This window comes from Tigriopus californicus, chromosome 5 (genome assembly GCF_007210705.1).
Source record: "Tigriopus californicus strain San Diego chromosome 5, Tcal_SD_v2.1, whole genome shotgun sequence".
Classification (NCBI taxonomy): domain Eukaryota; kingdom Metazoa; phylum Arthropoda; class Copepoda; order Harpacticoida; family Harpacticidae; genus Tigriopus; species Tigriopus californicus.
Window position 1 is genome coordinate 2,873,045 of NC_081444.1, and position 23,258 is coordinate 2,896,302.

At 39.1% G+C, this 23,258-nt stretch overlaps 1 protein-coding gene across 1 annotated transcript; it reads right to left on the reverse strand.

Annotated features, from left to right (window-relative positions):
• Positions 1-297: 297 nt before the first annotated feature.
• On the reverse strand, positions 298-23,056 carry LOC131881137 (uncharacterized). The gene is made up of 11 exons (XM_059227907.1): positions 22,695-23,056; positions 21,923-22,096; positions 21,587-21,824; positions 15,935-16,031; positions 15,713-15,863; positions 7,857-8,069; positions 7,150-7,356; positions 6,279-6,326; positions 3,552-3,681; positions 1,160-1,377; positions 298-1,088 (listed from the first exon to the last, which is right to left on the reverse strand). The coding sequence occupies exons 1-11, from the start codon at positions 22,947-22,949 to the stop codon at positions 687-689; spliced, it is 2,133 nt and encodes a 710-aa protein (XP_059083890.1). The 5' UTR covers positions 22,950-23,056; the 3' UTR covers positions 298-686.
• Between the last annotated feature and the right edge of the window lie 202 nt (positions 23,057-23,258).

Sequence of the window (23,258 nt, forward strand, 5' to 3'; positions counted from 1 at the left end):
AAATGAGTTTAAAGAGCAATAAGTAACTCATAGCTAAAATATGCCTACTTTTGATTTGGGGACCATTCTCAAATTGAGAACCGCAGATTCATAACAAGTACACCAAATTACTTGAAAGTTTGTCAAGATTTTCCTGAAACAATTTTATTCAACCAATATTATTGGTAAAAACATATAGACCGATTGTGTTTAGAGCAAATTCTTGCTTTACCAAGAATTCCTAATTATTATTTTACAGTGATTTTATTTAAAGACATGATAGAAGTCATTTCAAGTATATTTAAACGTTTTATTTGAAGCACCTAAAATGGTTACAAAAATAATACTAGCCACACTCTTTGAACAATATGTATGCCAATAATGGGCATTAGAAAAAATCAGCATCATTAGTTTAGGCATCATTTGGTGGGAAAGGTTTGCTGATTACAAAAAAGTGGCGCTTCCTTGCTCCAAAACTTTGCCCATTGAATATATTAACTTATTGCTGCATTGCTTGAAGTTCTCAACTCTGATTGGCTAAAGGTAAGATTTTAAGCGCATGAGCAACAAAAGTATATACTGATATCTTGATTAGCACCCAAAACTTAGCATATGATTGACATACTAGTGCCTCTTCAACACAGCGCTTGGAAAGAACATCCAAAAACACCCATCTTTGAACTTTTTTAATGATCTTTCAATTGGCTCTATAAGGTTCTTGTCGGATGGACCATTTCCGGGTTTTTATTGGTACCAGCCCGAGATCGCAGAAACTTCACATCCAAAGGAGGGCTGGTTGGCATTCCCGAATTGCGAATCGTGATGAGTAAAGCCTTCAAAGATGCGGATCTCATCCGTAACGGTTCCAGTTTCGAGAGCAATCGATCGAAGTCAGCGATTTCTATTTCAGATTTAGATGAATCCGACATGGAACTGAATTCGGGTCCGAGCATTCGTTCCACAAACGCAGCTATCCCCGCGAATTCTTTGTACTCAAAGGCAGTCACGATGTGGGGTTTCAAGACAATCCCTAAGCTCTCCCAAATCCGACCCTGTTGAGTAGGAGTGAGCTTCCCGCCCATAACCTCGTCCAAGGCCTTTATCGTTGTCTGAAATAAGTTTGTACATCAGATGGGTCCAGTCGTTCTAATCCTGATTGGGCTCCCCCCTAAACCCGAACCTCGTCTGTCAAAAGTCCGTCCTTTAAGCTCCTATGGCGAACAAAGACTTGATTGTAAAGGTGCCTTCGAGCTGGAGTGATAGCCACGTGGCGAGATAAATATTCCACAGGACTCATATCCGCCAATTGGCTGATGCTCACGGGTAATTCGAAACGTGATGAACGAAACGAAAACACTCGAGGCAAGCTCAGCCAGAAGTATCGATTTTCGTCCTCGTCTAAAAGGAAACACAATCCATTTATATTCAGAAAACTGCTACGCTTAGCTGCATCAAGAAATGGAGAAAGAACAATGTGGGTGGAGACGAATCGACTTTTCCTTTCACAACTCCTAGGTTTTTTTTCCATGTCGTTATCGAAGTTTTTGTTATCCTGCCCTAGCGCCACAGTATGACATGGGGTGTTTGCAGAGTGTACCAATCCATTGAGTTCTGATTCTAATGAAACAGTTTTTACTAAAACTTGGCTTCTTCCTTCTAGTTTTGGTCTATTCAAGCTATGAGTCGTGAGCTCTCAAACCATAATACACAACAAGGCCATATTTGAATGGGCTGGCTTGGAAATATTCTATTGAAAGGTAACTATTAACAGTGCAAGACAAGGGCTTCTTTCGCTCACAAGGAGATATTTTGCTCTGGTTTGTGTTCTAGATTTTTATTATCAAAACATAAAACTTTTATAATCTCGCCTAGTCTGACCCTTTACTGATGAAGAGTTCTCATTTATTCCACTCTCAGACAGATGAAGTTTGGGCAAAAGGAGGGCACTAGGAATAATTATAGTACACTAATCTATTTACATGCGGAGTCTGATTAAGCGATAGGTTCTCATCTTCCTCGTTTTCCGATCCTAACCTTATACTGCGCTGTACCTTTATTGTCGATAGATTGAATGTCAAACAAATACAAGACGCATGAGGAGGTCAGAAGAGAGAGTGGTCATTCATAATAGCCTTTGTTTAGAGAATTCAGAGGCCAAGCTGGATGAAGGTGTTTTCCTCTCTAGGAGAACTGGTCATTGTAACACGCGTTACAGGCGGGATAACTTAAACGTCTTAAAAACATGATGGTTAAATATGATACTGCTGGGCTTTGTAGAACCACTACTATCAAATAAGTTCCCACAAAATGAAATTCATTAATGAAATAGTCTTGATTCATAAAAAGTACCAAGCTGATAAAACCCACACATTTATTAGTTTCTTTTGGTATGAGATCGGAAGGCCCACATTTTTCAATGGAACTTGTGCCATAAATGTCGCTAAGCAAAATCATTGAATCTAGTATTTTGAACCTTAACATATTTGACCTCTTTTGGAGTCTCACACCATCAGGGCAGTTTTTAGATTAACTACTTAAATAAAGTATGGTCCAGTTGGTGTCTGATTAGCAATAGGAACAAAAAGCAAGGCATCAGGACACACTTACGCACTTGTTCATCGTATTTCTTGTTATCTTTTCTGATCCCAACCTAAAAGTTTCTTGCCTTTGCTAAGCCTTGGATAGGGGCTATTTTTTTTGGTTTGCACGTTACGCATTATCAAAAGAGGTCTTGTGTTTTTTTTGTACTGAAAAAAGAAATCTAGTATCCTATCACATTAATGAACAGGTTTGATTTTTTCAAGCCACTTAAGGGCATGCAAATAATTTACGAGATAATACCAATGAACCATCAACTAAGCATGTCTTATGGGTAAAATTGAACAAGCGATTTGGTTGGCTAAGAATGCTGACCTTCTTCTTAGATCCACTTAGAGGCCAAATCGCTTATAAGTGCCTTTGAAGACGTCAGGCGTTGCTTTTGAGCTACGTAGATTTTCAAGTCTGCAAACAAATAAAACGTAAACGTAAAATGCCAAATATGACATAAATTGGTACTATCCCCGAGATGCTTTTCTTTGGAATTTGCACGTTTTCCAAAAGAGGCTTAATTCAAGAAGGAAACTCATGGTTTGCAACTTTAGAATAAAGTCTACCCTAACGCCAAAGATAAGAACACCTGTAGAGGAATACCGAATGATAGTGAATACATTCATACTAGGTACACTTGCTCTCCTTTCAATATGTGTCATGCGCTTCTTATTCACATTAAGTAAATGTTTCGTGTTTGAAGACCTCCCAAGGTCGAACGAAAGCTTCAGTTTCGTGTTCAAAATTAGTCTAAAACACAATCTTTACTACAAGCTTCCCCGTTGGAAAAATAAAGGTCTCTCTCTCTCTCGGAAAGGAGATACCGGATAATGTAACTCGACAACGCCATCGAGCGGAAATAAGTAATGGTTTTACAGACATGGTTTCTCAGCTACGAATTGGGGACAGTGCATTTTCCATTATTTTCACCGATCGGTCTAATTCTCAAGGACATGAGGACACTAGTCTTTTAGTTAACGTACCATGTTTATCTTCCTTGTCTAGTCCAAGCTCCAGTGCTAGATTCCCTATTTCCTCTCGGGCCTTGGAAACGTCCCTGCCTAATTTGAGAGCCAATTTCTTGGTCAAGGCGTCCTCAGATTCCTCGAGGTTCTGAAAATGTAATCACAAAATGAATAAGGGACAGATCTTGTAACTTGAACAAAATGATGAAACATATTTACAGAGACAGGTTGTATTGCAAAAAGACAAAGACAATTTGTGTAAGCTTGCAGCTTCCGGTATTTGGGTCACTTTTTGAAAAAGATCATGCGCAATTGCTCCATTTGGAGGACAACACAATTTTATTTATCTTCGTCATAACATTTCTTGTCTCTCATAAAGACTCCATTATCTCTTTAGAACTGCTCATTTTTTCAACCTTAAAACCCTCTCGGCATTTGCTTCAATGGTGTACAAGTAGGCAGGCATAGAGTTAGAGAGGCGTGGGCTTTTGGGTTCACTCCAACTTATGACGAGGACAATTTAATTACACAAAGACGAGTGGGTGATGAAGACTTGTTGACAAGTGGGCAACCATCATACCAACCAACATAGAAAGCAGAGGGGGGTTCAAGATCGATTGTTTCGCAAGAACCGTGTACCGTTAACAGCATGGCTGGAGCGTTGGACCAACAACATAAAAATAAAAGAGGAGGAAAGCCAAGGACCTTCATATCTTTGGATTGTCACTTAATCCATTCGAGCGAAGGTGAAAGACCTCCCATTCCCACCCCCCATGGGGACCATGGCTCGGGAGGGCATTGAAACAAGACGAAAGGGACATTTGGACAAGTATTTGTTGGTGCAGAGCCAATGACGATCGGGTGCGGTCATGCTGAATGAGGCCTTTGACTTCAAATTGAAATAGAGAGGAATTCAAAGAGCAACTATTAAACAAGACTATAAAAATACGGGCCATTGACTAAGGAAAGAAAGGACTTCGAGAGCCACTGAGGCATTTCGATTTGATGGTGACTAATGTACACTCATCCATTTTGTGACCGTTTCACTAGGTTCACAGAGTTTTGTAATAGCTCCTGCTTTTCAAATGTTAAATGAAAAATGAAAATGTTAAAGAAAGCGGTTGCCCAAATGTAAGCTAAGGTTCGTCATGAAATCATGAAGCCATATCCCGAGGCAATCTTTTGAGAGGTTACGATAAGCCAAATTTGTCAGTGGCAAGATAACATGGCAGAATTCGTATGGGTTGAATTTGGTAATGCACGTTCAAATAATAATAATTATGCTTTTCAAAACAACGGTTCTTCCATCTAGGGCGTTTTTCGTGAGGGAAAATAGCTTGGGTCTGAATGTTATGTAAGGTTAATTCAGGATGGTATCAGCTCATGAAAAAATTGTTCAAAATTGTACTAATAATGGCAGATCAAGCAACCCTGAGTGTAGGACACTGCAGATTCTTGACCAACACTCTCAATTCTATGAATTATTTTTCAGCTTTTATATTTGGACCCCTGCTTTTAGACTTGTGTTTGAAATGTGCCATACTAATGAAACTTGGATATAATTCAGAATAAATTAGACTAGTGTTATCCTTTTCTGATTCCCACTTGACTGCCACAATGCCCTGCGAAGTAGATACCTTAACCTCGAAATTGACCTTCATGTCAAACCTCATCAAAATGAGCGCTCCACAAACAGGTTTGAAATTAGACAAACAGGACTATCTTGTAGATCGTCATCGTTAGCGATGGGCAGTCCACTAAGGTCCGCATCTTCTGTCTTTGAAGAGGTCTGATCTGCATGTAGCGTTAGATGATAATGAGTCAAGAAAAAAACTTTGTTGACTGAACGGTTGAAATTGAACTTGAGCCCGCCGTTTTCGATACGCTTCAAAACTCAGAATCAATCCTTACCGACCAAATCAGAATATTCAGAATAACAACATTTGGAAATAATTCGTAATCTACGGAATGTTTGTCGACTCAATTTTAATACAATTCAAGAGATATTAAATTGCTTTGAGCGGTGAATGATGGAAATTGCTCGAACCTCAAGTTAGTGTTAAGATCGTGGTCTGCGAGTTTAAATAGCAAAGTTTCATCTAATAACAAATGATGTCGGTGACTGGACTGATTTGAATGTTTTTTGAATGAGAATTGTGTGTTGGAAAAGGTAGAATATGAAATTAGATGGAAGGGAATAGGCTTGAAAAGACATTTTTTGCGTATTCTATCTTTGGTATTTTATCTTTTAGCAGGAAATATTTTGAACGGATGATTATTTTCCGATACCGAAAAAGTGGGAGTAGAATTTGATAAATTCTATTCGTCTATTGATAAATTTCGAAGCATGTGATTGATTGGCTACTCTGCGAATGAAAATAGCTTCAAAGGCAACACAGTTGGTTCAACTTCATGTCTTCATTGTCCAATATTCTAGTCTCCTCAAGTGCGCAACAAGCAAAATAGGGTTGTATCCAATCATATTTGAATCTGGCTAGGAGAAATGCACTGATGAGCGGAACTCTGGGTTACTTTATTCTTGTTGGAGGATTAATGAGACTTGCGGTCGGCTGGCACAAGTCTCGGGGGTGTTCAATCATGATCCATTCCAATGATAGTCATATTTGTGCTATTATGATTGTTAAGGTGCTCAATGGACGAGAAACATGTTGGGTAATACGTAGACGAGAGACAAAATCCATCATAACATTACGATCGGAATGTTCAACCCATTCATAAACCTACCCCTGGCCCGTGAGGCCTTCCAGAAATTATGAGGATTTTAGGTATCCCCTGAAACAAACGAGCGGTTATTTCTCGTAATGAGACCTCGAAGGATGCTTCGGCAAACAATTTACGCAATAACACTAAAAAAACTGGCCCTGAAATTTCAGGGTCATTAATTGTAATTGGTTCGGGCGAGAGAACAACATCCAAAGTGAGTTGTTGATTGCATTGGTCAGAAAAAAAGTCCTCAAAAGTTCATTAGGTGAATATCAAGTCAAGGAGCAGCTCATTCAACTCTCAAGTTCGACCTCCACGTGTATTCTCGTTCTCAAAGAAGTACAAGGTGACTGACATGTATGGAGGGAAGCGCTTTTCTACCCACGAAATACTGCATGTTCCCCTCAGGTTGTGCAGGCCATGACTTCTAACCAATGGCTCTGCGGACATTGACACTTTTGAAAGATCTCATCATTAACCTAATGTCAATATTTACTGCTATTGTTATGACCAGAGATCAAAAACAGAGAATTACGTGGAAGGTTGTGCATCTGCGAGAATCGAATTTTGCCCATTCGTGTTTTCCCGTGACAATAGCAAGAACTGACTTTAGTAAGAAGTGTGCCATAATAATCATATTAATACCGATACACGATGTCTTCAAGCATTGATGTAGAGTTCTGTCAAAAGGCGCATGTTTTAACACTGGTCCTATGGTTTTGAATTGAAAATCCGGTCCTCAAAAACACATCAGACACCCTGAACGAATGATACTACCTTAGCTAAACGATTATCAACCGTTGCAGACATCAAAGTTCGCTATGAGCGTGAAACCAATGGGGTCCTTCCCTAAGTCTGTTTTTGGCAAAATCTGCACTCGAATTTTACTTACCCAAGCGTCAAACTTGGACTCGACAGAGTCACTTTCCATTTGGGCTTCCAAAGCCAACAATGCTTGCCTTTCAATGGGATTATCAATATCGAGGTCGTTGGAAAACTTCCGACGGATGTCCCTCAAGGCTGTTGCTCTCAAAGGATGCAATGGTCCTAGATGGTTGAATCCTAAGCCCTCGAGACCTTGACGAGCCTCGGTTTGAACCTCAAAAGTGAAAAAAATTCGCCAGTCAATACTGAGGAATCGTTAACTTGAAGGATAATATTATTTTCCCCCTTCGTTCTTGGGTTGAAAAGCTCCTGTGAGGAAACTTCCTTGATTAGCAGGAAGATAAGAATTCCCAAATGAAACTGGAATCATTGATTAGAAGTGTTCGAGAACAAGATGAAGTGCTTTGATTGGAGTTATAGAGCAGATGAAATATAAGAAAATTGATTGCGAGCAGAAATCAACAAGCATTTATCAAATTGATAATTGACTGAGGAAAGAAGTAGGCGAAGAGTAACCAATCATCTCAGAACCTTTCCAAGGATCTCTGAGCCAATACTAACTCTCGATTGCACATCCATAAAAGATTACAAAAGGCCGTAACTGGCGAAAAGGAATAGAAGATTGTGGGAACACAAATCATCATGCTTTTCACAAACTCATCTCGATCAAGGGATCAAAGGATTTCTCCGCCCATTTGTTGGATCCCAACTTACCTGCGTCTGTTCGGGTTCCAAGGGAACAAAATCACATTCAATGAATGACTCAGCCTTAACTTTGGGTTTGACCACTCTCCTCTTGCCAAGTTTCTTTACCAATTTGTTGGCGTCGTCTGATATGAGGCCATTCTGAGAGTCATTCATGCTGGCGGCATCACCACTGCTAATCTTAGGAGTCTTTTCATCTCCAGAGTGACTGTTAGATTGCATCTGTAAGATCAAACAGTTTACGCAACGTGTCAAATGCAATGTCAGGGAAGAAACTAGCGTTCTTCAATTCTTCAGCTTTCTTTGGGAACTGCAAGCCCCCATTCATGGGCTGCAACAAGGCATTTCAAGAAGCAGATTTTATTTGCTTCAAACAGCTAGGTATGGATCAGTCCTTAGCCATAAGTATAAAATAGGTCACTTCAAAGGGAAAAAAATACTTCTAGAGTGTTTTGTTACTTCAGAGCCTGGAAAAGTAATGGCTATTCTTATCCCTTTCCAAAAACAGTTTGCCTCTCATGAAACCAAAAAATGATTGAGATCATACGGTGGCACCCACAATACTGATAAAGTTTTTGTGCCAATGCCAATACTACTAATAACGAGTTTCGTTGTTATTGAAACAAAAGGAATAACTTTCTCTGAAACCATCTTGAATTTTAGCTCAGGTTACAATATTAATCCATTCAAAGCCTACAAAGAGATAATATTTCTAAAAACGTAATCAATAGATGTTGGGAGTTACCTTAGTTGCGTTTCCAACTAAAATTTTATTCAAATCCATGGAGCAAACGATAAGATATCTCGTTTTCAAAAATTGCATTTAAATGAAATTGGACTACAATTGCTCCGGTCATATTTTAACACAATTGCCAAGAAATATAATATGCTTTTTCTTTGCCTAAAATATAACAGGAAATATTTTATTTTTTTAAAGCACGAATATTTTTTGAATCCGAATATGTTTTTTAATATAACTTTAAACTTAATATTAATCCAATACTTCACAATTGTGATACCATACTTGTCAACCGCATCTTTAATCAAGCTGAATCTTGAATCTTGAAAAAATTCTATTGACGGTCAATAAAAAACATCGTTAGTACGTAGAAATTAATCATTGCAAAAAGTGAAAAATTTGAAAATTAAACTGTCATACATATCTTTCAAATATTTTAGGAACATGATAGGATAGTGTAGCATTTGGAACTTAAGTGAAATGAAAGGCAATATTACATCGTTTGTAAGTTTTAAGTGACAGTATTACATCTTTAGTCAGGTTTAAGTATCATTATTCCATCTTTTGTAAGTTTTAAGTGACATTTTTACATCTTTTGTAAGTTTTAAGTGACATTTTTACATCTTTTGTAAGTTTTAAGTGATATCTTCAATTACTTTTAGCTTGTAAAGAAATCTTAAAGAAATTGGGCAATAATATTTCTTGCCGTGTTATTTAAAAAGACCATAATATGCCTTGGGAATAACTGGAAACATAATTAGGCTAATTTCCGATCTTTGAAGGTGATAAACGCAATTTCAAGGTGTAATAACTAAGCATCTGCTAAATGGAAGTTTATGAAATTTTAGGCCAATACATAACTAAGAGTATGTTTAATACTAATCGTACGTTTTTTTACAAGTATGCATTTCAATGTACTGTAAGTGATTTAACGCACTTGTCTGAGCTACTTTTAAACATGTGTATTTCAGAAAAGTTGTTCCTTTTATTTCTTTGACAAAGAAAAACACATGTATATGTCTTCGCATTTGAGTAAACACTTAACCAGATAATACAACCACCGTGATCAGCTAGCCAGAGAAGCGTGAAAAGGTGACTGATATCTATACAGACCAGGTTATGATGCAGGTCATTACAACCAATGGCTGCTAACCCTCTTCCAGTTTGTTTTATATCCCGTTGAGGTAAAAACCTCCCTGATAGGCCAGCCATTCCCCTAACTTGCCTTTGGTCCCTCATCCATAGACAGATGTTACTGGAGTCGTAGCCTTTGCCCAACACTTCCAGCCATCCTAGATATGATTTTTCCATCTTTGGAAGGCTTAAAGTGGCACCCTCCTCAAATCCATAAATGGTAGTTTGGGAAGCAGCTTAAGAGCTCATCAGTATTTTTCAACATTCTCTTGAACAAAATCTAGTTGAGGAAAAGGGTGGTGCATCACAGAATATATATTCGAAGTTTTTGCCTCAATTATCTCAGTTAGTAATCCAACTCGGGACGAATAGGAGGCTGAACAACAAACGAAAATTATTGGGTAGTTTTGAAGCAATCTTCATTGAAGCTTACGTCTGCACTCATGTTTCGATTGTCATTTGGGCCCTGGGTTGAGTATTCTGAACCTAGCAAGTTGACTTTCCGTTTCGAAGCACATGTGTCAAATGTTGCCTTGAGAATAATCCCCCTGTGAATTGCCCCAAGCAAAAATAAGGACTCGTTCGATACGCAAAAACATCAAGCATAGTGATTGCGATGCAGATACAACATTAACACGTACGTACAAACCACCAAAATCGCCTATTTCATAATGGTTCTTATAAAAAAAAAATTGGGACATAAATATCAGATAAATAATCAACTGGAATGAACTGTGACCAGTGTGACGTTTGCTTTCGGAAGAAACCAGTGAATATAAAACGAAAGCACCAAACCAAACATAAATGTTGTGTTTTTTTAGTTTACAGCCTTAAAACTTCCTTTCAGTGCAAGGCATTCAATTTCGAAATATTATTTGCCTGCATTCTGTCATCCTATATTTATTTTTACTTTTTCCCCCATCCCTCAGTAAAATAAACTGCGTCATGCGTCTTTATTTTCATACACGGTTGACCGAACGCAAACTGGAATGTGGAGCCTGAGGCCGACTTCCCGTCTAGTCCAATCGTGGATCTAATAGACCGATATGACGGCGTTTAGGCAAGCTCTGGCAGGTTCGTTTGTTTGTTGGTACCAATGTCAATGATGCAACAAATTTGGGGCTTAAACACGTTCTTGAGAAGCTGACCCCTCTTTCACATTGCTATATGAGGAAAGGTCAGCTTCATTAAAACCAGTTTGAAACGCCAATCTTGCCCTTGAGGCAGGCAGGCAAGTCTGTTGGATGGTACCAGAGCTTGCCTAAATGTCCGAATTGATCTGACGACTGCCAAGCATTTTTAGCATGCTGAGTAAGTATGGCGAGTTGTACAAAATGCAGTGGTTTGAGATACTTTTAGGTTTGATATAGTTCGAAGTTTTGAAAAACGAACAAAACCCAACGTTAAACACAAAAGACACAAAACCATGCAGCACTTATTTCGATTTACTTGACACTCATATATAGGCAATAAATAAACAAACCTGTTTTCCAACATCGTTTTCTTGGTTTTTTGAGGGAACGAAAAAAGGTTTGGGCAAAAAACGAAGATCTTTGGGTCAAATTTGCCAGTAAACGAAGATGTTTCAAAAGGCTGGACATCCTCAAAAAGACTAATAGCATAGACCAATAAATACTTACTAGTTCAAATACATGATTGCTGTGGTGTGTGTGTGTGAAGTCAAACTTTTTTTTAGTTCTAGTGCTTCAGTAAGTTCCATTTGAGTTCCAATATCAAAACTCAAGTTATACTTGGTTTATCAGTAACTTTCAGTATCCAACATAGGTATGCAATTCCTTCTTAATGTAGGCATTTATACTATTGACTCCATTAAGTAGCAACTAATTGATGATATCAGCACAAATTTTGGGATGTCACTGGGGTACTTTCCATGCAGTAGAAGTACAAAAAACCCAAGATGCAAAGCTCAACATTATACAAGAATTGCTTCTTAGGTTTCAAAAAGTCTTCTGTATGAATAAAAAATTCTAAAGGAGAAAAATAAGTCCAGAAATAACTTTTTTCAGCTAAAACGTGATTTTTAAGCGTGTTAATGATAATACTGTGACAGTTTATTAAAATACAATGCTAAAGGAACCATTCCTTTTATAGATATATGATTTGGAAGTCTGATTTAATCTCTCAATTAAGATATATGAAGCCTTAAAGGAGCAAGTAACTTCCCAAAATTTGATTGTGACGTCATCTTCCTTTCTTGCTTCAATGTCCCATATGGACATATGGACACATAAATCAAAAACTCCGTTTCGATGAGCCCTATACGGTAGTTCAAAAAGACTGACCCTAGGTTGCAAGAACCACGCGTTTTTTTCAGCTCAGTCAAACGATCTGGTCAAAAGTTATGCTTTCTCAAGGTATAAAGCAAAAAAGGGCACAAACTGATTAAGCAAGCCAACTTCTGGTAAAGAATCGCCATAAAGGGATCAACTTATTCATTTTGTGCCCTATTATGCACATTTTCATGCTTACTGTACATAAATCAACACAATTCCGAAATGTTAATTTCCGACACTGGCATCCCCGCTCATTTTTCCGTGGTTTCCCAAGAAATTTGACTTTATGAGAATTAGTGTGGGAATTGTTCGCAAAGCCAACTTATCAAGATTAAACCAACCTAATGACGTGTTTTCCTACTCGTGTTTCCCGTCTTCAAGATAGACGAAATTAATTCTACCACCAAACTAATTAAGCCGAGGGGAATCAGGTCTTTACCATTTTACCCCACGAAGACCTCATGAGACTCCGAATAAGATCGAGCCCCCCAACGGGTTCAACAGACTTGTTATGGCGGTGGGCGTTTGCCCAACAGCCTTCCTTGGCCTTTTTTCGCGCGTTCATCCACTTCAGCCTCTTCCATGCTAGCTCTTCTCTTTTCTTTTCATCTTGACAATTGCATCTTTCACGCAGTACCAATTTGGTTTCAAATCATGTCTCTATGTAACCGTGAACAACAGCAAAATTTTGAATTAGCAGGAGCGAACTGCTGTCTTGAGTTCTAAAAAATGGGAGATGGTCGTAGCGCAGTTGGTAAACGCGCGAGCTATGCTCGGGTTCATAGGTTCAATCCTAGGTCTCCCCCCGCCTTTCATGGATCATCACGCCTCGAATGGCGCACCTGGAACCCCGAACGGGACAAGACCAAATTGTATAATAATATTGTAAAATAAAAATATCCTGATCCAATGAGAAATAATCTCGCAATAAAGATTTTAGATTTAAAAAAAAAAAATGACGTGTACACTATTGGGTACAATGATGAACGATATTTTACGTTGTGCCAGAATGGATTTTATAGTCGAGTCGAGTTATTGCATTTGTTTCTACCTTTTCTTGGTCTCATCTTGAAAGCCAAAGGTCTGGAACAGTTCTTAATCTACAATTTTTCTAGAGTCTTGGAAAATGTAGGTTACCTGAGAAGATTGGAGGTCATAGCGGCAAACTCTGCATTGTTTGTCAAGATGCGATGACGATTCGAATAACTTTGAAATTCAATTTATTGGCATGCTTCAAATACCAAGCTGGCAAGAAAGTCAAATACCTCAACGACAGACGTTTGAAATCGATTGATCGAGTATACAACTCTTCAGTACTCTTGTGTCCATATAACCGTTTCCCTCGGGAGTGACGGGATTATGTTTAACATTTCCTTGAATGTGGTAAACACGATTTTTGATGTTGTAAAGTTGTAATGTTTTAAAGTACGGGTCCTGGTAAGCAAGACTCATTGTAAGGTTTTGAAATAAGTATTCATACACAACAAAACAAAATGAATAGGGGATAAAAATGTGTCACCTCCAGATCAAATAATGAACGGTTTTTGTAAAACATTTAATGGGTATGGTGTTAATGATGATGAGCTAATGTTGTGGAAATGATGACTGAGATCCCGTTTTAAGCGGGTGTTTCGTTTTACTCTTTTTTTTGTTGAATTTTCGGTAATTTTTGGGGGAATGGGAACGATACTACACAAATTAGTATGGAAGGGATATCTTTGCGTTGCAGTTCCAAAAATATATATATCAGAGCATTGCAAATAACTGTATTATGTTGCTACAGAGTTCGAACTGTTAAGGATCTTGAAATTGGAACCCGTATTTCTTGATATCAGCCCTTGTCGCAAACGTGTCAAATTAGTGTTATTGCTCAACTTGCCAATGCTTCCCAAAAAACTCGGACTACCATAAATTAACAGGAAAGTGAAACACGGTAAAAGACCAGCTCTAATTGACCTCAAAATGTCTCGTCAACATTGGTAAAATTTGATTTTGCTTGCTATACCTCACCTTGTCCAAAATACATAGCTTGATTTGAAACCAAAAAGTCTGTGCATCCACCTTTCAATTATTTGTGTCGGAGACGTTAGAATCGCACAAACTGAGCCTTTCTTGGTCGTTGCAACCACCCACGAAGTGGAGACTGGTAATTGAAAGGATGCCACCTCATTCAGTTTCATAGAGCTTTGCTGAATCATTGGTTGCAAAGTCATCGTTTTGGGGTGCTTCAGAATAGAAGCATTGAGATCTTTTAGACGCAAATGGTCGTATTGCTGGCAGGAATTAACCCAACCAGATGGTCCACTACCAGGTATCCTTTCATAATTGCTTTTATATCCCCGTCCAGTAATACCTAGATTGGCTGGCTCCAGGGTTGGAGACAAATCCAATAGTGGTACGTCACTTGTGTCTTCACTTTTTATGGAGTTCAATTGGCTTGGTTTGGTCGGGGTACTCAATTTAGTGGCTGAAATATTCAATTGGCAACGTTGAACCAAGGATAAAACAACTTCATCTTGGCCACCATCTAGTATTTGATTCAAACTGGTGGGATTTATGGCCTCTTCTATTGGTAGAATTGATGTGTTTCTGACGGGTGATGTTATCTTCTTGGCTCTGTATTTGTCCAGAGTTCCCTTTAATTCCAAGAGGCTCTTGGAACAATTTCTCTTATGGTATTGGACATTTGGGTTGTAGATCTTTCGTTTGACAGAGAAAGTCTTGAGGCACTTGACGTATTTTTTTGTCTTCCTCCGTTTTTTCCGCTTCACCTTCTCATCACCCTGAGGGTCCAAAAGTGGGCCAGGAATCGCATCCAGAAACATCCGAATTGGTTCTCTGCTCTTTGTTCCTTGCACATCTTGAATTAAGTCATTACAGCTTTTGACAAACCCTGCAAACTCCTCGGGGACCAATTCTTGAGAATTGGGTAATTCCAATCCTCCTGGCCGTGAATCAAGATCCGGCTGATCAATCTGTTTCGCTTGAACTTCCTCTGCCTTACACACAAGTTCACTAAACTTCTCGGCTTGCGAGTCCGACAAGTCAGTGACAACGACAGTGGGAAGATCTTCCAGTACACGGTCGAGATCGAAGAGTGGAAGCTCCTCTCTGGAATCGTCATATCTGGACCGATATTGGGTATGAATGCTTGGTATTTTGATACAAACCACCCGTCGTTTGGACTTGGAATTCATCCCAAAATGATCGACTTTCACGGGAACCCTTAAACAAATAACAACGCCACTCTCTACCTTTTTCACACGTGGCACTTTCAAAACTGAACGACACGTTATGTTCCGTGGAGTGAATGCTTGTGTAAACTTGTGTAAACAAGGAGTTCAAAACTGAACGACACGTTATGTTCCGTGGAGTGAATGCTTGTGTAAACTTGTGTAAACAAGGAGTGAAAAGACCATTGTGTGAATATCTAGACCACGTGTTTAGTGGTTTTGCTAATCATCAGGTCTCTACAGTAACGAGGAGATTTCGACATTTTGCACAATGAGTCGAAACAAAGATTATTAAGATACAATGTCAGACATCCAGTCCCCAGATTGAAAATTGATATTCGCTTCCTATTTGCTCTCTAAGTTAGTGTTGTTTGTAGTTTTAATTATGAGACTGCACCCTGATGTGATAAAAGCTTTTCTCCGCGTGATGTTTAATCAATCTTTTCATGTAGTGGGTGCACTTACACTCAATGGTTTCTTGCCCTTGTTGTCTTTCGATGTTCCTTGTTGGTTATCGGTGGTTTCGGGTTTGCCATCAGGTGGAGTGCTAGATCTCTTGGAGGGCTCATTCAGCAAAGTCTTGCTTTCTCGCCTCAAGTCCAAGATTATGTGTTTCCTGAAGCATGATGTGGCAAAAACACGTGGATCAATCATGAACGAGAATTCATCGGATTCATTTTCACTCACCTATCGTCGACCTGTTTATCCACAGAGTTCGTGTCTTTGGAGCTGGTCTGATCTGTTTTGCAATCGTTTTCTTCAGGTTTGAGTTGTGGGTCGTGATCTAAAAGGACTAGGACGTGAGTTGCATGTTTTCATTTGCCTTGACAGAAGTCAGATAACCTTTGATTTTGCCAACTAATGTCGCAATAAAAAAACATTAGGTCTTGGAGGGCTCTGTGGCAAAAATTTAAAGCACATCCCAGGACTTTTATCGGCGAAGCTCTTTCTCATAAAGAATATGAATCGCCCGGCTCATGTGGGTTCTACCTTTAACCACAACCTCAACGCAATCTCTCACGTAGATTTGCTCTGCTTTTCCTTGAATCTATAATCCACATTTCAGTGGTGCATAGTAATTCTTGTCATGAATTTGCAGTTAAGTTGTCGTTAGATTGCAATATTACGTGTTCTATTTGATGACAACGAAACAAAAGTATTTTTTTACATCAGATCAGAACATCATTTTGACAGAGAGTACCTTTTACACCGGTTACTCACACTCTGGTGCAAACAAAGATTGAGATGCAACTTGCAGTTTTTGCCAGAAGAGTAGTTGGAAAGGTGTTTCTATACCGTTTATCTTCAAGTTTCGAATCCTTTATTGTCAAGAATTCAAAAGACTTGTCTCCAAATAGACCCAATTTCAAGAGCCATTCCTTGACAAAAAATGGCCCTAAGCTACTCAGAACGTCCATTGATATGGACCTTTTTTGACGAGTCTTCTAGCCATCTTAGATGTAAAAAAAATGCATCCTCTGATATTCAACGGAGAATCTTGCAAGCTCTTCACTGTTTACTCTCGTCAGTGTACGTGTCGGTCACGACTGAGAATTACGGCCATTTTTTGCAACTTCCAACTACCTGAAGGAGATTAATGGCCAAAATTTTCATACTGAGATTGCCGAGGCAATTTTGCATGAGAATCAAGAATCTGGCTCGAAATACACCGTGCGACGAACATATGAGCTAGCTTTCTATTTCAAATATAGGTAGTCTGCAACAAGAAAGAATCATCAAGGAACCTTTTGTGTACGAGAAGTACGGATGCACTCTCTTGGGTTCATTCCTCAGTGCTCTATGTAGAAAGCGGAGCTGGGAACCCTTTAGAAGAAGCAATTATAGTAAGTTGCGTGTAATTGAGTTGGAAAACCTACAGTACTATGTTGGTCTTACATTCAAAACTGATGGAGCGACTTAAACTATTCGTGGGTTCGTTTCGTTGTGCGGACCATCTGGTGAGTATCTAGAACACAGCAAACTTTCACTTGAACGCATGTGAGGTGGGCTGATTCATTTTAGATGTAAGCCACTGGTTGAAAGAAACTTGAAAGCATTTTGGAAACTTGAAAGTTCCAACAAGATAGGAGAGTGGGAAAACGGAAATGTTGGAAAGCTGTCTAAAATGCGATTCGAGATTTTTTCAGGCAAATCATAGAACACACTCTGAAGAAAAGTGGGCAATCGGAAATCCTGATTTTTCAATACAAACAATCCTGGAATTGAATACGTTCTGACGTCTCTGATCAGTGCTCTAGTCATCTGTAACGATGCCCAAGACCTTTGAAAAAATTGTCGATCGTCGAAAGATCGTCAGAAGTCTATGAGCTTCATCAGTAATCTTTTCGATCTTTTTGCCAAAGCATGTTGTACTTCCTTCAATCCAGGCATAGAAATCATAGCTAGTGCTGTTTTAGAAATCATGTTAAATCATTTTTACATGTATTGCCTTTCTGATGATAATATCTTTCCATGCAAGTTGAATGTTCAATCATTAAGTTTGAGTTTTGTTCCAGAAGTAATGATCCAAATTTAATGTTAATTAATATCATTAATTAATGCCAACAAAAAATCATTTTTCACCAGTTCTTCCACTCCTCAGGCTTTTTTTTGCGAGTATTTAGAAACACTAAATGCTCCATCCAGAACACAAGGAAGTTGTTATGATAACCACTTCAGAAGTGTAAACGGCAAACGGGTTGATCTGCGAGATATGAATCGCTTTTTCGTCGAGTGTATGTGATAAAATTTGTGTCTTGTAACTGTACCATAAGCGATCTTGACAATGTGTTGCGTTGTCTGCTGGGTCAAGTTACCCCCAAAATGCGTTCCATTGATTCCTCTAATTTACTAACAATTGTCTGATTGCTACACATTTCTATTTTTTGGCTGGTCACTTCTATTTGCGTGCTTCAGTTTTTCTTGTAAAATGATTAAATCGAAGTTCTTGTTAATATTCAACATAAAAAAGGTTTCTCTATCACTATATTTAAAAAAAGGTTTCTCTATCACTATATTTTAAGCAATGTTGCATTTTAGTCACTCATGTGCATTACTTCCAAGCCAGAAGAGAACTGATTTTGGAATTTTGATCGTTCTCTCTACGTTGACTACCACTCCAACTTATTTTTTGAAAAATTGGAACCCATTTGTAGCATTCCTTTAACTTGTAATCTCTTTTGTTTTTTACTTAGAGCATTGAAAATGAGGTGGTAACTTTCCAAAAAATAATGATGGCATGATGGCATTTAAAATGTATAATGATAAGTCTAAACATAGCTGACAACCCTGTGAGCCCACACCCATCAGATCCAGTCTCCACATAAACATATGTTATTGACCCCTGTTGGAAACAGAGAAAATAAACAGTCTTGGAAAAAACAGTTCATTTGGGTGTACATTATTACAAATGGCGAAGTAATTTCAAAAAACACTTTCCACCATTCCAATTTAATCTTTTCTAAATTTTGATGATCGAGAAGAACTGGTTCTTGGTTTGAGAAATGAGAAATAAAAAGTAAACCTTAAATATTTGGTCATTTGATTTACCTATTTTGTGTTTTCCGTTTGGTCTAATTGTGTACATGTTTGAAGTACTTTTCTCTCCGAACTCTACTGAGCAATAAAAATGGCACAAGTGGACCTGAATTCAACAAATAAAAAAGGTTGAAGTCTTTATCTTTGTCTCCTGCTCTAATAATTGATTATTTTGTTCCGTTTTTCAGTTATATTTGTATACGAGCAAAAGCATCCTCATAATTGTGAATCATTCTCAGGTTTCCTTATTTCATTAAATCTCGTCTCTTGATCTCGATGAACTTGATTCGAACATTACATACGGAATGTGATCGAGGTTCACTCTTTTACAGGAAACTCGTCCTTTTTCGCTCAGTTTAACATTTTCCCCTCTTCTTTTGACGTCAAATTTTAAGATTTTACGCGTCTTCTTCACGTTTCATTTTGCTAGATTTATTCACCGAAAGCTCCTATCTCTAATGGGTCCTTACTTAGCAACAATTAAAAGATTTCATTTCAACCATGCCAATTATCAGGCTTGGGTGGTTCATAAAAGTTCTAAACGACATGTCCCAGAAATGAGACCTGAAGCAAAGATCTAATAAAAAACTCAATGATAATGTACCACAGGGCTCGATTTGTAATCAAGTTAAGCCCTGTCAATAATAACGTTATTCGGCCTAAAATGCGGAGATCTGGATCTCTTTGTCACATTTGAAGCGTGCCAGATTCGAGATTACCGCGAACGAATCGGTTTAGTGAACAAGCACGATAACTGCAATCAATCTCCATTCCACGAAATTGAACTACCGAAAAGGAATCTTGTGAACAGATTTGCCAATTCTTTATTGGCCCCATCATTGACAATTGGATTACATTCTCCCTTTCGACCGGTTTTTGAGCTCACTACCCGATCCATGAAATCAGATTGATTCTATCTGTTTTTGGAGTGGTTTCTGCCCTGTGTCTACTCTCAGGTCTTGGTCGATTTCATTGAAAATAGGTTGCTGTCAGGCCAAATGGTAAAAGAGTGGAGAGACCAAAAATGAGACCAAAAATGAGAAATGTCTTCTTTTTGCTAATGCATTAGATTACCAAATGCCTCTTTCAGTAACGATTGAAATGTGACTCATCCTTGGGCATGGCAGAGTGTTTCATCCACCGCAGTGTCGTTTCTGTTCCCAAATGAGAGGCAATGGTTCAAAATGTGGAACAGGAAACAAAGAATTGCGGAAATCTTCTCCGTCGTCAAGTTTACTTTCCGGAACAAAACTGACGACTCCTTGAAGCCTTAGTCTAACGTAAAGCAAAAGCTAGAACGAGCTAAATTTCCTCGAAACCCTGAAAGCCATCCTGGGACTTTTAACTCGCCCACCATCAGTAATTATTACCGGAAAGAGAGCGGAAACTTGACGCCCCAAACTCTTACGGAAACTTTCTTATGAACCTTCAAGTTGAGCGTGCTTGCTCATGCATGATGTTTATAAAGGCTACACTCTGTTCCAAAAGTCTAAAAGACGTTCGTTCATCCACCACAAAGACCAATAAAAAGGCCCTTTTTCAATTGGGTTGCCAGGGTTGGAGGGGTAAGCCACATCCGACTAGCGAAGTCAGACATCAATTCATATCCAGTATGAGATTCCTTCGGTGGCATGGATGGCATTCGAAAATTTCATTGAGGAGGGTCGAGGAGGAGAACCGAACCAAGTTACGAAATCGCTCTACCCTCCCGCCTTCACACGATAGAAGAGAAATACTCACAATTCATCTTGGCAGTTTTCTACCTTGAACTTTTTATCGTATTACTTTATTGAATTAGTGCTCAAGTAGAACGCTAATATCCCTAAAAGTTATCAAGATTTGTTTTGAATATTCCTGTCAACTTTTCAACCACTGTCAGTTGTCTGACTGGTGACGTAGTGATGCGTTTCCAACCGGAATGTCAGCTTTTTGCCTCGCTTAGAACCTCGACCAAGAACTTCGATTAGGACATCACGAGCAAAAGCGGATGCAAAAGCAAAATCAAAACCACTTAAATGAGTGGGAAAATGTGACCCTGCCTCTCTAGGTCTTGAGAAACTCGTTTTTGATTTTGGGTCTTCATTTCTGTACCCGTTTTCTTTTGAATTGGGAGTCCTAACAGAGGTTCTTCAAGCTGAATTGGGGATTATCCGGTTCGAAAACCATAACTAAAGAGGAGAAGGGTACTCTGATCATAGAAGAATCCAGCTAACGACGCTTCCCGTTAGATTCAAAGATATCAATTCGCGGACCGGGATTGTTCCTCGAGATTTGTGGGGAGAAAATCCTTGCCTTGTCTGCGTAGTCTCTTATACTGCTTGGCTATTATATGGCAACCATCCGTGTAATGCGTATTGTGCCTTTTATGAGATGAAATGTAGAGCCTGCCTGGTTTAGGTTTCCTCGGCTAAAAACGTCCTTGACAAATTTCATTTTGGCTGCCATAGTAATTTTCCAACAAACGTTCATGAAATTCAATTTTATTCTTTCTGCGTGGAAAGTTGTTTCCAAGAAAGTATCACACACAAAAACTACACCGCACTTCCTCCAATGAATGCTCCTTCACATGAACCCTGTGCCCACCAATTCGGTGCTTGCTTAGATGCCGGATAATCATTAATAATCTCTCTTATTTCTCCGGAATCTGGGTTTTCCAGGTGTCTTGAGAAAGTGGACAGGAACACTTCTCAAAAGACCACAACAAAAGCTTGATGAGCTCGTAATTGTTTCGGAAGTGACAAATGATCCCTTTTCCTATTATTCCCCGAGAATCGTATGGTTTAAGGGAAGGAATCATCTCACCCGGATTGGTATATTTCAAAAGCAACTCCTCGGGGATCTTGTCCTCATCCTCCTCGAAATGAACGCTTTCGAAATCGCTCTCTGCAGAATCGTCCGAGCTCAAGGATCGTTGCAAGTTGTCCTTCCTGGACTCGAAATTGTCATTAACATCCGGACCATCACTCTTGGTGCTTTTGTAGAACCCCTCCCTAATGGCGTCTTCTTCATCAGGGAGCAACAAACTTCGAGTTTCCATCGCCTAAGTCCAATAAATGTGTACATACATGAGTAAGTGATGGATTGAACATGCGAGTCTTTTTGCCTCCAGATGGTTCACCTCACATTGTCCATTCTTACCCAATTCTCCTTGGCACGTTCCAAAACTTCAGTGTACGCTCTTCTGAGCTCTGTGTCGATTGGATGATTGCATAATTTGGAACAGCCGTAAGGATAAGGATTGTTTAAGGTGTCGTAGGGCCTCTGTACGATAGGAGCAGGACCCACAATGTCCTTGAAGGTGAGGGCCAGGACCTGGAACCGGAATCAAATAAAGTTGGGAACAGAATCTCGCGCCCTTTTGTGCATTTTTTTGTTTAGGAGTTTGATTTGGTGGAAGAACGAGCGGTACGTTTCATAGGGTGTGTTTTTATAGCCTTGGATCAGATGGGGGCTATATTAGCTTCCATAATTTCAGCGTGGCAAAGTATTTAGGTTCCTTCACACTAATTGAGGTCAATGTTTTTTATCACACAGTTGAGCTCAGCTACGTTCTTGCTTAATTTATTTCGTCATGTTCTCGAATTACACTCGATATATAAAGGAGTCAGACTTTGAGAGGGTAAAGTAGAATCGAGTTGGGACGCGTAAGATTAACTTATAGTTACTCAATTTCATTGCCCATTCCGCTACATAGGGGACACGATTAAAAGGCGATAAGGTAGATTAATTTAGAGGGAATAGAAGATATTTTATCACAGTTTCTTTATTTCTAAGGCCAAAATAAGAAAGTCCACCGGACTACAGGATGGGGCATAATCTGGTGCCCATCGTTGATGATCTGTCAATTTTAGACATTGGGATTTTTATTGAAGGTCCCCCTCAAGCCCTTGAGATAAGATAGATTACTTGCTTTTGGATCAATGTGTCGATCATTGCTGGGAATAGTTGGAGGGGTTTTGGGCCACAAGGGTCGAGAATGTCGATTCCAGAGAAACCCTGTTGAAAACTCGGTCGGAGAGGTAGAGATTGGGAATCTCGGGAGTTCGTAGCTGGTGGAGATTGTTCTAGGTTTGGCTCGATATTTGGCGTGAAAACGAGATCGCGAGCAAATTGTCACACCTTGAAGCTCCAGCAATGACATATCTTCACTGTTTTTGGGCTCCATGGCGGATATTTCAGGTCTCAAATCGAGATGAACCGATGGTTTTAGACTGGGACCTTTCTCAAAGGTGCAATGGATCAGAAAAAGGAACTGCCATTCAAGTGTCGTGGCGTGCACCCCTTGTTTTCTAGATTGCATGGCTCTAGAACTTCAAGAGCTGAGCTTGATCCGACCGACCACTTTTTAGGGTCCGGTCCGTCTCACGCAAGCTTCAACCGTTATTTGGTAAAAGTATCAAGACCAAAAAGAAAGATTTTTGTGAAATTTCTCTCAAATTTGCGCAATTGAAGGGGGCTTATTTCTGGTTTGAAA